At 43.2% G+C, this 13,743-nt stretch overlaps 1 protein-coding gene across 4 annotated transcripts in view; it reads right to left on the bottom strand.

Moving 5' to 3' along the window:
• Positions 1-2,221: 2,221 nt before the first annotated feature.
• Positions 2,222-13,743, bottom strand: part of HPS1 (HPS1 biogenesis of lysosomal organelles complex 3 subunit 1) — a 37,758-nt gene continuing 26,236 nt past the window's right edge. For all 4 annotated transcript variants that reach the window (XM_036734882.1, XM_036734883.1, XM_036734885.1 and 1 more), the window contains exons 18-20: positions 12,190-12,303; positions 5,384-5,466; positions 2,222-4,668 (exon numbers count right to left, since the gene is read on the bottom strand). In XM_036734882.1, coding sequence (XP_036590777.1) covers positions 4,506-4,668; positions 5,384-5,466; positions 12,190-12,303 — 360 coding nt within the window. In that variant the 3' untranslated portion in view covers positions 2,222-4,505. The remainder of the gene's footprint in view (positions 4,669-5,383; positions 5,467-12,189; positions 12,304-13,743) is intronic.

Below are 13,743 nucleotides of genomic sequence, written 5' to 3'. Positions count from 1 at the left end.
GGCTTGTTTGTAATGTAAACTGAACAGCATACCCTTTAGAAACAGCATTTGAGAATTGTTAGATTTCTCCATAGCACTTTGGAATCGCAGCTTTTGTTCATACATACCCTTAGGGTAGTATCCTTTTTGGGTTACCTTCACAACTTGGCACTTAAGAGGTTCATAGGTTGGATCCCCAGGAGATGACTATTCTCAGATTCAAAAGTATTCTGTGGGCCTGTACCCCCAAAACTATAGCTCACAAGTCCCCACCAAGTAAACATATAAGGGTAAATAGATAGTAGAGACAAGTAGCTCAAAGCAAAGGCATAAGATTGCATCATAAGGGGGCAGCTAGGTGGCACCATGGATAGAACTGGTCCCAGAGTCAGGAGGACTTAAGTTCAAACCTGGCCTCAGACACTTACTAGGTGTGTGACCCTGGGCAAGTCACTTAACCCCAATTGCTGCCCCTTTCTCCTCAAAAAAGATTGCATTGTAAGACCAGTAGATACAAAATATTCTCCCCATAAACCTTTCCTGATCTCTCCCATAAGGACATATGGCAGACAAGGTATAGAGGTGGGCACAAACTTAAGAGTAGGTTGGTAATGAGGCATATGCATGGGGGACATCTGTGGAAACTCGTGCCTCTAGGACTGCAGGGCACCAGTGTCCTCTCTCTCCATGGTGTCCTCACACTGTGGTTCTCCTCTTCCCCCCAATAGTGTTTCTGTTGTGAGCTGCTCACCTGGGTTCTCCAGGTCTGTTCCTCTCCACAGCTGGAGTTTTACTCTCCAGTGCTAAATTTCTCTCTGCTCCACAATCGGCATTCTTCTCCTTGTGGCTGCTTCTACTCATCCCTGATTCTCAATACGTGTCTATTGGCTGTGATATGAGCGGCTCTCCTACAAGACTCTGACAGGTTTGTGGCCAGTCTTTGGCCGGCCAATAGAAAACCAGCCATCTAATTCTACCAGAGGGAACTCCTACATTTCACTTCATAAAGGCATGAAGGTGCTGACTTGTCTTCAGGATTTTGTTTTCTCACCTCCTTACCTGTTATCTGCCCATCCTCTCTTGGGATTACATCAGCTACTTGTTGTTGGGGGTGGGATTAATTCTACAACCCTTCCCCCCCTTTCCCATCACACTAGAAACTGTATAAAATTCTAAGCATTCGTCCAGCTCACAGTATTATCTTGCCTTGGATAGCAGTTCCTGAGGCGGGGTAAGGAATCTTCAGTGGAGGTGGTGGACTTCACACTGAACCCCCTAACTACCAGCCACCCAGCTGAATGTTAAGCCAAGTTGTGGAAGAGCTGGCTCCTGGCAGATGCAGGTGCTGTGACTCAGTGTACCCCAGGGTGTTCATCTGTTTGGCAGCCAGAAGAGACTAGGCAGAGTACCCGGGCTCTTAATGAGTGTTCTCACCAATAAAGTTTTAATCAACCAAATGCTGTTACCTCACTTTCTTGGCTCAAACCTTAACTCTTAATTAAAGTTCTATTCAAGGGCATGGCTGACCCAGTTAACACCTTGTTGGCCAGTCAGATTAGCATACATTAATAAGGTATGAAGCAGACTGTGCCAGGGATGGGAGAGCTAGACAAAGTCCTCTAAGATAATTTGAGGAGGCCTCAGTTTCAGCTGGGATGGAGGAGAAACTGAAAAAGTGAGGAAGTCTTCATGGCACCTGAGCTGGACCTTGAAAGAAAAGAGAGAGCATTCCAGTAATGGGGGATGGGCTTCCCCAGGCAAACCTTGCCCTTAGCTGGCCCTGTTAGCCTAAATCTCTCTCTGCTTCCTTTGTAGGACCCTCCTTAAGGAGCCAAATTTATCACTCCCAGCCTGCCGTGGATGAATTGGAAGTGTCTAGGGTGAGAGTAGGAAACAATTTGTGGTTATTTGGCTGGAATGCGGAGGGGCCTGAGTAAATGTTGAGGGGTTGCTTCATCCCTGAGGCACTTGAGAGTCACTGACTTTCCTTTTTTTTAAATTTTGATTTTAAGAATCATCAAAAAGGGGCAGCTAGGTGGTGCAGTGGATAGAGCACGGGACCTGGAGTCAGGGGGACCTGAGCACAAATCCACCTCAGACACTTGACACTTACTAGTTGTGTGACCCTGGGAAAACCACTTAATCCCGACTGCCTTACCAAAAAAAAAATCATCAACAAAGACAACAATTTTAACACATTACAAAGAACATGAGATTTTATTTAAAAAAAAACTCTCCTGACTTCCATTATGTATAGTTTATCTTTTTAAAAGTAAACATTAATTTAACAAGATAGTAACAAAACAGCCCCATTTCTGTCTTTTTTTGGTCTGTGCATTTTTAAAGAGGACAATTGATACAACAACATGAAGAAAAGTAACTTTGAAAGACCACTGAGGGTCTTTGAGCAGGTGGTGAAAATGGTTAGAAGGAAGGTGAGATGATTAGGAGAGAATGGAAGCAGCGGGACCAGTTAGACCGGGCAAATGCCGATGGAGATTTGAACTAGGGGGTGGCATCGTGAGTTGAGAATGACTCTAGAGATATCATGGAGGTAAAATGTAGGATTTTGCAGCTGGTTGGATTGGGGTTCCTTATGAATTTGCAGGGACCCTGCACAGATTCTCCCTCCCAGATTCTTCCTGCATGCCCTAATACTGCCAAGAGCCACAGAGGAAAATTAGTTTTTTTTCTCATTCTTCTTCTGTAATTGAACTGTCAGTTTTCCAGTGTGTTTCCTTTACAAGTTAGACCCGGGTCTTTGAGATAACTCTTGCATGGTTGAATAAGTAATGACATATGTCTTACTGCTACACCCATCAGGAGTAGGAAAGCCCAGAGGAGCAATCAAATGCTGCATCCCAATCGGCCTAGAGCACGCAGTGCGAAGCTCATCGGTGGTATTATTTAAATTCTTATTTAAACAGTCTAGACCAGGGATGGGGAACCACGCGTGGCCCTCTAGGTTCTCAAGTACAGCCCTTTGACTGAATCCAAACTTCAGGAGAAGGGCTGCAGGTTCCCCACCCCTGAATTCTAGATTGATTTATTGTGCTGTTGCCCAACTGGCAGCTTCTTGGAAATTCTTACGGAATGTAGGTTCATAGGACAAGGTTTGCCTGATGCACTCAAAATCCCAAATGATTAACCCGGAGTGATCGGTCCTTTCTGGGCGCCCCAGACCTCTAAGGCTCTTGCTAAGTTTATCTCTTTTTTAAGCCAGTGCTACTTCATCCTGGTGAAAGGAGACTACGGACCTCCATTTGGATTGTCCCGTGTGCTGCAGGGCTCCATCGGCACATCTCAACCCTGGAATTTGGTCTCCTCTATCTGCCGGACCAGGACACCCATAGCTACTCAAACCTCCTCAGTGAATACATTCACTTGTGGTCTTGTTTGTACCCAGAAATGAAACGGGCAGGGTGGGGTGAGGTTTACAATGCGATAAAGCAGTAAGGTAGTTTATACATTTTATTTCTGTCAATCGATGTCTTTTCAATTCAGCACCTCTCTCCTTGGCGAACCTCTGTGGAAAACCCGGAATTTAGTTCCTTGTTTCCTTCTACTCCTTCATGCAGGTTCTGGAGTACAAACTGCATGTACAGAAGACAGACATACCATCCAACGGAGCGCCATTAATAGGACAAACAGCCCTTGCCTTCTCCTTCCTTCATCGCCTACCTTTACTGGGAATCAAGAAGCGCTGAGTCCCAGCCCGCGCACTGACAAGGCTGGGAGTGAACAATTTTTGGGAATGGGCCCACACTAAGCCTCCTCCCCACTCTGCCACATGATAGGCCAATAAGACAGCCTGGATGTGGAGAAGCAGAGAAAGGAATCTCAAATGCTCGAGCGAGCTCTTCCTTTCTGTCCTGTGAGACGGCCTAAGGAATCGAGTGAGGAACAACAGGAAAGTAGGTGCTCTAAGCCATGCAGGGAGCTAAGGTCACAAAACCCTGGCTATCAAGCACTGGGTGAAGATGTAGAGAGTCACCTCTAGGTTTAGTGGCTCTGAATTTCAACATGAAAATCCCTGTAACTTTTCAGGACACAATGTGGAAGGCCTCTGTTTGAGGCGCATCACTCTCTTGCAGCAGGAATGACTCTAGGGAGGCCCAGCCCCTACCTCTGCCTCCCAACCTGCTCTCTGAAACACAAAGTGGCACCTGTATCATCAATGCCAAGATCTGCAGCACGATAGGTCTCGTGGCTTGCAGGCCTCTCTGTGTGCCATGCATTCCATGGACCAGCCAGGGTCGGGCTTTCCAAGAATGTGTAGGCATGGGGGTTTCATCCTGTTGCCTCAGGGCCATCATTGAGTAGGGCATTTTTCTCCAGACGGTAGACAGGCAGGCATGGATCAGCTGTCATCTGCATCACTGGAGGACTTAAGAACCTGAGGTGGGACATACCCATCCCCAAAGTGGAGCATCTGGGGACCTCAGGCAGGTACTGAAGAGGGAAGACGTGGAATAGACCAAACAAATGTCTTGTGAAACCCAAGAGCCACAAAACAGTCCAGTCTCCTAGAGCAAGGGGATACGGGATGACTCCCACAGCCGCCGGGCCAGCTCGCCTGCCTGCTGGACCACGATGTCCACAGCGAGGACAGAGAGATGGATGGTCATTAGTTCATAGCATTTCACTACTTCTCCCATGTGGCTTTTGCTATAGTAGCGCAGAAGCTTCCTAGAAAAGAAAATACGAATCAAGAGAGAAGTAGCCGTCTTCCCCTCAGCCAAGGGCTGGATCCACAGGGGCTGGCTGGTCTCAAAGCTCCAGATCCAGTCCAGTTCTCCTTAAGGGTAATGCTGACCTCTCACTTGGAGGACAAGGTTTCCAGCACCTTGGTCAGTGAGGACTTCTTCCTCAGGTTTCCTGAGCTCTCTGCCACCCAATTAGAATTGTACTTGCTTCTCCCTTGGCTCCCTGACAGTAATTCCCCTATCCTGTGGATTCCAGCACTAATCTCACAGGAAACAGAATCTGCCAGGGCCCACACATGTCTTATATTATAGTAAGAGCTTGGTGGAATCCATGGTGCCTACTAGGGTGATAGCACAGGGTCAGAGAGAAGCTCCCCTTGTGGCCACATGTGGAAGTGCCCTCCTAACTGGCTTCTTTGATGACAGAGCATCAAGTTGAGTCAGACATCTGGCACGTCCTCACGATAAGATTTCTAGCTCTCCAGGTCAGGTACAGAATTCCCCAAGGGGAAAAAAGCCATTCTTCCTCCAAGCCCAGGAGTATATGTATATGTGTATACATATGCATGTGCATATCTATCTATATATGTGTACACACACACACACACACACACAATCTCTCTCTCTCTGTTTCTCTGTCTCCCCCAGTTCTCCCTCTCCGGAACTGGCCTTTGCACCTCAATCTGGAAGGGTGTTACCTGTAATAGTCTCCCCCAAGCACGCCAATGGGAGCCGAGTCATCGGAGAGGACAGGTACCTCTATCGCCTGTAGTTTGTGCCCCTAAAGAAGACCAGAACTGCTGTGAGAAGAGCCTGAAAGGAGGCATAGGAAGAAACTTCATGGGCAACTGGTGACGAGAAGCCAGGGGCTGTGCAACGTAGAGGCTCTTCAGAGCCTCTACCCTTTCAGAAAGGGCCATTTCTTTAATGTAAAAAAATAAGATCGGCCACCTCCAAATGACACTGCCCCACAAGCACCCTATTTTCCACCCTCCAACACTAGCCCCCTAAATGTATCATCTTCCCCATAAGAATGTAAGTTCCTTTAGGTAAAGGACCATCCTGCTGTATTTGCATCCCCAACACTAGCAGTAAATCACCATAATTGTCCATGTTCACCTCAAAACAACCATAAAATGCTGCCCCAAAACAAATCCTGGAACAGAACAGCAGAACAGCAAAAAGACAGGGTAAAACAATCTTTTAGCTCAAGAAACCCAGAAGATTGTTAAGAAAGGTCTGTCTCACTTGGGTAAAAGGGGTACACAAGGCAGGAAGCATCCCAGCAAGCCAGCAGCTAGCCCCAACTCAGCAAATCAGTGGGAGATCCTGAGTCCCAGAACATACCAGATACCAGCACTAGGACCCCAGTTCAGCACCAGGTAAGATGCCAGACCCCTCCAGCTTCCAGCAATGCAAGCCACCCTCCACCCTCTCAGTGCAGCACCAGGGTTCTCAGTGGGTCTCAGGGCAATATCAGTGCAGCACAGGTAAACAGTCAGGGTCTATAGCCCCTGGCACAAAAAGCCCAAGGCAGTACCCCTTCCACTCTGGAAGCAGAGTTCAAATTTAAAAGAAAAGAAAAAGGCCAAAAAAGATGAGCAAAAAACAAAAAAAAAATCTGACCACAGAAAGTTATCATGGTGACAAGGAAGATCAAGACACAAACTCAGAAGAGGATAACAATGTCAAAACACCTATGGGCAAAACCCCAAAGGACAATGGGAAGTGGTCTCAAGCCCAGAGAGAACTCATGGAAGAGCTCAAAAAAGAGCTTAAAAATCATATAAGAGAGGTAGAAGAAAAAGTGGGAAAAGAAATGAGTGATGCAAGAGAATTATAAAAAAGAGTCAACATCTGTTTCAACAATCCAGCTAGCAGCTGCTGTGGGGGTGTAAAACCAACAACAACCAGCTCACAGAATGCTGCAAGCCCAGGTCCTTTTGATCTGCTTTACTAAGGAAAGCAATGTTAAGGGGTTAACAAGCTTACTTTAATTCAGCATACAGACATCATTCACTTAGTTCAGGGGAAAAAGCCAGCACTCTGAACTTCAGAGCGAATACAAACATCAACAGACAGACGTTGCCTGTTTCAAATCCCAATACATAGTTACCAGAGTTTAACAAAGTCCTGACATCCAGGTTTATGAGCTGGAGGGCTCTTAGCTACAGCTGCCTGGAGCCTCCACATCAGGGCGCCAGCAACAGTGAGAGCCCTAAGCAAATAGCTCTGTCTTCCCTTTTTATACAGTTTCAGACATCAAACGTCTGAGCAACAAGGACTTAGGCTCCTTCAATTGGCTCTGGTGTTAGCACCTCCCTTCATTGGCCCCACCTGGAGCCCCACCTTAGTTAACAATTCACACCCACATAGGCTTAGCACCTAACAGATAGGGGTTTGGGCCTGGGGCTTAGTACCTAGTAAGACTCAATCAAAGATACTGAATTAATCAAAGAAAACAAAGGCACTTGGCCGAACAAGTGCTAAAAGTCCATCTGGATCCCCAATACAACGTCTTGGAAAAAAGAAAACAACTGCTTAAAAAGTAGAATTGGCCAAATGGAAAAAGAGATACAAAAATCCACTGAAAATAACAACTCCTTAAAAAGTATAATTGACCAAATGGAAAAGAAAGTACAAAATCTAACTGAATTGGGCAAGCGGAAGCTAATGACTCTATGAGACATCAAGAATTAATCAAACAAATTCAAAAGGATGAAAAAATAGAAAAAAATGTAAAATACCTCATTGGAAAAAAAAAAACTGATGTGGAAAACAGATCCAGGAGAGGCAATGTCAGAATCAGCAGACTACCTGAAAGCCATAATCAAAAGGAGGACCTGGACAACATCTTTTGAGAAATTATCAACGAAAAGAAAATTATCAAGGAAATTAAGCATAATACTTCAAGGGAAAAACAGTTTTTCAATGAAATAGAAGAATTTCAAGCTTTCATAAGGAATAAACCAGAACTGAACAAAAAACTTGATCTCTAATATTAAGACCTAAGAGAAGCCTAAAAGGGAAAAGAAAACATAAGGGATTTTATAGAGTTAAACTATTTACATCCCTACATAGGAAGGTGATACTGTAATTCTTAATAATTGTATCACTAATAGTATAGCTAGAAGGAATATACATAGACAGGGGTACGGGTATAAGATGAATTTGAGGGAATGACATAAAAAAACAATTAAGGGATGAGGAGGAGTACACTGGGTGCAGAGGAAGGGAGAGGCAGTATGCGGTAAATTTCTTCACATGAAGAGGCGCAAAAACCTATTACTGTTGAGGAAAAGATGGGAGGGTGGGTCATGGGCATTGCTTGAACCTTACTCTCATCAATATTAGCTCAAAGAGAGAATAATGTACACAATCAGTTGAATACAGAGATCTATCTTACTGACAGGGTAGTAGTAGGGGAGATTAAGTAAAGGCGGGGGGACTGAGAGAAGAGAGGGCAGACAGGGGAAATGGTAGACAGAAGCAAAACAATGTAGTGAAGGGAAAGGGTGAAAGGAGAGAGCACAATTATGAGGAAAAATACGATGGAAGGAAATACACAGTAATCATAACTGTGAATGTGAATGGGGTGAACAAAAGCGGGGAGCAGAGTGGATCAAAACCTAGAATCCTACAATATGTTGTTTACAAGAAACACACCTGAAGCACTCTCACTCTGTCTGTCTCTCTCTCTCACACACTCAGACACTCAGACACACACACACACACACACACAGTAAAGATAAGGGGCTAGAGTAGAATCTATTATGCTTCAGCTGGAGTAAAAAAAAAAGCAGGGGTAGCAATTGTGATCTCAGACAAAGCAAAAGCAAAAACAGACCTGATTAAATATCAATACTAAACATATGCACCAAGTGGTACAGCATCCAAATTCTTTTTTTCCCCAATTTTTAAAAACATTTTTAAAGTTTTGAGTTCCAAATTTTGTCCCTTCCCCCTCCCCAAGACAGGAAGCAATATGTTATACATGTGCAATTATGTAAAACATTTCCATATTAGTCATTTTGCACAAGAAGAGTCAAATAAAAGAAAAAAAATGAAAGTGAAAAAAAAGTATGCTTCAGTCTGCAATGAATCAATATCAGTTCTTTCTCTGGAGGTGGATAGTGTGCTTCATCATTAGTCCTTTGGGATTGTGATGAATCATTGTATTGCTGAGAATAGCTAAGTCATTCAACAGCTCTTCATAGAGCAATATTGCTATTACTGTGTACAATGTTCCCTGATTCTATTCACTTCACTATGTATCAGTTCATGTCGGTCTTTCCAGGTTTTTCTGAATGAAACATCCTGCTTGTCATTTCTTATAGCACAATAATATTCCATTACAACCACATACGATAGCTTGTTTTGCCATTCCCCGATTGATGGGTACCCCATCGATTTCCAATTCTTGGCCACCACAAAAAGAGCTGCTGTAAATATTTTTGTACAAACAGGTCCTTTTCCCTTTTCTTTGGATGTCTTTAGGATATAACTTAGCAGTGGTATTTCTGGATCAAAGGGTATGCACAGTTTTATAGCTCTTTGGGCAGAGTTTCAAATTGCTTTCCAGAATGATTGGATCAGCTCATAACTCCACCAACAGTGCATTAGTGTCTCAATTTTCCCACATCCCCTCCAACATTCAAAAATTTTCCTTTTTTGTCATATTAGCCACTTTGACAGGTATGAGGTGGTACCTCAAAATTGTTTTTTCATTTCTCTGATCAATAGTGATTTGGAGCATTTTTTCATGAGTATAGATAGCTCTGATTTCTTTGTCTGAAAGCTGCCTGTTCATATCCTTTGACCATTTATTAGTTGGGGAATGACTTGTATTTTTATAAATTTGACTGTTTTCTCTATATTTAAGAAATGAGGCCTTTATCAGATATACTTGCAAATTCCCCTCCCCGCCCCACATTTTCTGCTTTCCTTACAATATTGGTTGCATGGGTTTTGCTTGTGCAACAACTTTTTAATTTTATATAATCAAAATCATCTATTTTACATTTTGTAATGCTCTCTATATCTTCTTTGATCCTAAATTCTTCCCTTACCCATAAATCTGACAGAATCCAAATTCTTAAAGAAGTTAAGTGAGTTATGGGTTCATGACCAAAGAAGAGAGAGAGAGCACTACGAAATGTAAAATAGATAATTTTGATTGTATTAAATTAAAAAGGTTTTGCACAAGCAAAACCAATGTAACCAGAATAAGAGGGAAAGCAGAAAGCTGGGAAACAATCTTTACAGCAGGTGTCTCTGATAAGGGCCTCATTTCTCAAATATATGGAGAACTGAGTCAAATTTATAATACAAGCTATTCCCCAACTGATAAATGGTCAAAGGATATGAACAGGCAGTTTTCAGATGCAGAAATCAAAGCTATCTAGAGGCATATGAAGAAGTGCTCTAAATCACTTTTGATTAGAGAAATGCAGATTAAAACAACTCTGAGGTACCACCTCACACCTCACAGATAGGCTAATATGACAAAAAAATAAAATGATAGAAGTTGCAGAGGATGTGGGAATACTGGGACACTAATACACTGTTGGTGGGGCTGTGAACTGATTCAAACATTCTGGAGAGCAATTTGAACTCTGCCCAAAGGTCAACCAAACTGTATACCCTTTGATCCAGCAATATCACTACTAGATCTGTATCCCAAAAACATTATAAAAAAGGGAAGACCCACATGTGCAAAAATATTTATAGTAGCCTTTTTTGTAGTGGCAAAATATTGGAAATTGAAGGGATGCCCATCAATTGGGGAATGGTTGAACAAGCTGTAGTATACGAATGTAATGGAATTCTATTACTACTGTGAAACAAAAAATGATGAGCAGGCAGATTTCAGAAAAACCTGGAAGACTTATACAAACTGATGCAGAGTGAAATGAACAGAACTAGGAAAACACTGTATCAGCAACATTGTATGATCAACTATGAATGACTCAGTTCTCAGAAACACAATGATCCAAGATAGTACAAAGGACTCATGGAAGAAAATGCTGTCCGCATCCAGATAAACAACTAATGAACTCTCAATATAGATCAAAACATGCACTTTTCACTTACTTTATTCTTTGTCGTGGTTTTTCTCTTTTGATTTGTTTCTTCTTTCACAACTGTGACTAATGTGGAAATATGTTTTACATGATAGCGCATGTATATCCTATATCAAATTGCCTTCCATTTTAGGAAGAGGGGAGGGTAGGAAGAAAAACTTAGACCTCAAAATCTTGTAAAAATGAATGCTAAAAATTATCCTGACATGTAATTGGAAAAGTACTATTTTAAAAAAAAAATGTGTTTTCCTTCCTTCCTAACAATTTCTGTTTCTCTCTAATAAGTAAAGGTCTATACCAAGGGAGAAATTCTAGAATTGAGAACAATCCTTCTAGCCTAGGTCTAGGTAATCTGGACTGGAATACCTTGGTGCATTAATTGAATTTTTCTTTTACTTTACTTGGTACATTTCCTGATGTTTTGAGCTGATGGAGGAGAGCAAGGGCTTAGAATCAACTTCTCAATGAGTCATTCTGCCAGAACTCTCCAATCCTTTTTGTCCGATTATTTTTATCAGCTATTACCTTGGACACTGATTGGTCCAGAGTTCTCCTGTGAGAGAAGAGGAGGAAGGAGTCGAGAAGGATGCCTATCGTGGCTGGGAGACAGCGAGGGAGAAGTCAGTAATTTCTGGCATAGAAAGGACAGGCAGAGGCGGATAAAAGGCTTGGATAATGGAAGCAACGACAGGTTCAAGTGAGTGCTGGACATTGAAGTGATGGCTCTTTGGGGGCTGGAAAAAAGAATAAACAAAAAACTACATGAAGAGAGAGAGAATTAAAGAAAAAAGCCAGAAAAAAGGAATTAGAGAGCAAAGTGACAGAAAAAGAAAGCAGAAAAAGATATGGAGGTAAGACCTCATTACTTATTTTTATACTGCTGAAGGCAGTGTGGCCTCATGAAAAGAACACAGGGTTAGGAGTTGCAAGAATTAAACCAAAGCCTCAAGTTTAGGGATATTAACTAGCAACGAAACTTGCATTCCCCACGTGTAAACAGGAACACTGATGGGAATACTTTCACCTATGAAGATGGCGTTACCTGACATCACTGGTTTATGTTCTTGATGCCCCTTTTCAGTACTGGAGATGACTCACCCACACAAAGCAGGGCACAGCTTCCTCTCTTGCCTCCTCCCCCCATCCCTCAACTCAGGGCATGTTTCAGAAGAGAGCTGGGTTGAAGCAAGGCTATATATAGACTACAGCCATAAAACACGACAAAGGGGGTGTCACATGTATCTTTGACCTCATGAGCCCTGTGCTCTAATGCAACTGAGCTACGTGGTCTTAAGTTCCCACATGGCCATGGTGAAATTAAAATGAGACCAAAAATGGAAAATGTTTTGGGAAACACAACAACATCCACATTACTCCACAAACACGCCATCTTTCTGATCTAGGAATGTGGCTATACAAACCGTCTCATTCTCGAACCACAGGAAGTAGGAGCAGTAGTAGTCACCGTCTCGAAACGTCAGAGTTGTGTAGCCCTTTTGAAGGTATCGCCGGGCCAGACCAACTAAAGCCCAGACCTGTGGGGAAGGACACAGGAGAAAATGGATCAAGCTAAAGGCTTTATCTTCTCCTCTAGTCCTGGCCAGCTTCCTTTAGCTAAGGCTTTCAATTTTCTTTTCTTTATTTTCCTCAACTGTTCTCTGTCTTGCTTGTCACCATTCAAAAAAAAGTCTCACAAAAGGGCACTGTTTTGATGAATTATTTGGTTTTTAACCAATCTCAACAAATGAATAATTTATACCATAAGTGACATTTTAAAGTGACATTACATATTTTATGACTAAAAAGAATGACCTCTGATCACCCAGAGTCTCCTTCTGGCCACTGGGAACTCCTGCTCATATTCTAGGAAGTTAGATACCAGGCAATCATGGGTCAGCTAGGGCCTCTGAAACTGGATGGGCTGGTTAGACCTGGGACAGGGTCAGTGACACATTTTGACCTCTAACTGCTCTGAGCCTCTGGATCCTGGCCAAGCTCAGGAAAAGAGTGATCTCCCAGCATCATCACCACCACCATCATCCCTAACATTTATGTAATGCTTAAAGGTTTACAAAGTACCTGACGTATATTATCTCATGTGAGCCTGACAATAAGTAGCTATTACCTACAGATGAGGAAAACAAGGTTGAAAGAAGCAGATGTGCACAGGATCACAGAGCTAGTAAGTCGTGGAAGGGAATGGAAGGAGTGAAGATCTGAACTCAGGTCTTCCTGACTCCAGGCCTAGGGCTCTGTCCATTACACCACCTGGCTGCCTCTGCTTTAACCCCACGTGCCTGGCTGTGGCAGCGACTATCAGAGAGGCAGGTGGCCTCCGGTGGCGGTAATAGTGGCCAGCTTCAGGATCTCTGAGAGGAGATGCAAGAGAACAGGATGGATTTTGCTGCTATTGCAATAAAAATATATTTAGGGGAAATGCATGACAGGAATAAGTCATTGTGAATGAACTTCTTGCGAATCAGGATGTGGAACAAAAACTTATAAAGATTTCCAATGGATTATACCTCCCAGATTCAGCAAACACCTGTAAATGTTATGTGAAAATCTATGCCAAAATCAATGCATCTTTAATTCTTCTCTTCCCTGTAGCGACTCTCAGGAAAGGGGCTCTGGACCCTCCATGAAAGTCCCCACCACAGCCGACTGGCCAAGTGGTCCTTGAAGATCTCCAGTGAGGGAGACCTAAGCTCCAACACAGGTTGTCCTGAGTGGGGCGGCTCTAATTGTTAGGATACTTCCAGAGCTGGAAGGGAACTCAGAGGCCAGTGAGTCCAAGCCTTCCTTCTCCAAATGAGGCAACTGAGGCAGAGAGAAGTTGAGCTCCTCATCTAGTGTCACTTAGCTAGTGTGTGAGGTAGGACTTGAACCCAGGTCTTTTTGGTTTCAAGGACAGCTCTTCACAAGATCTGGTGGTACAGTGGACAGTGTTGGGCCTGGAGTCAGGAAGACCCGAG

This window comes from Trichosurus vulpecula, chromosome 8 (genome assembly GCF_011100635.1).
Source record: "Trichosurus vulpecula isolate mTriVul1 chromosome 8, mTriVul1.pri, whole genome shotgun sequence".
In the NCBI taxonomy this organism is placed as follows: Eukaryota; Metazoa; Chordata; class Mammalia; order Diprotodontia; family Phalangeridae; genus Trichosurus; species Trichosurus vulpecula.
This window is presented reverse-complemented; position numbering and strand designations above follow the sequence as displayed.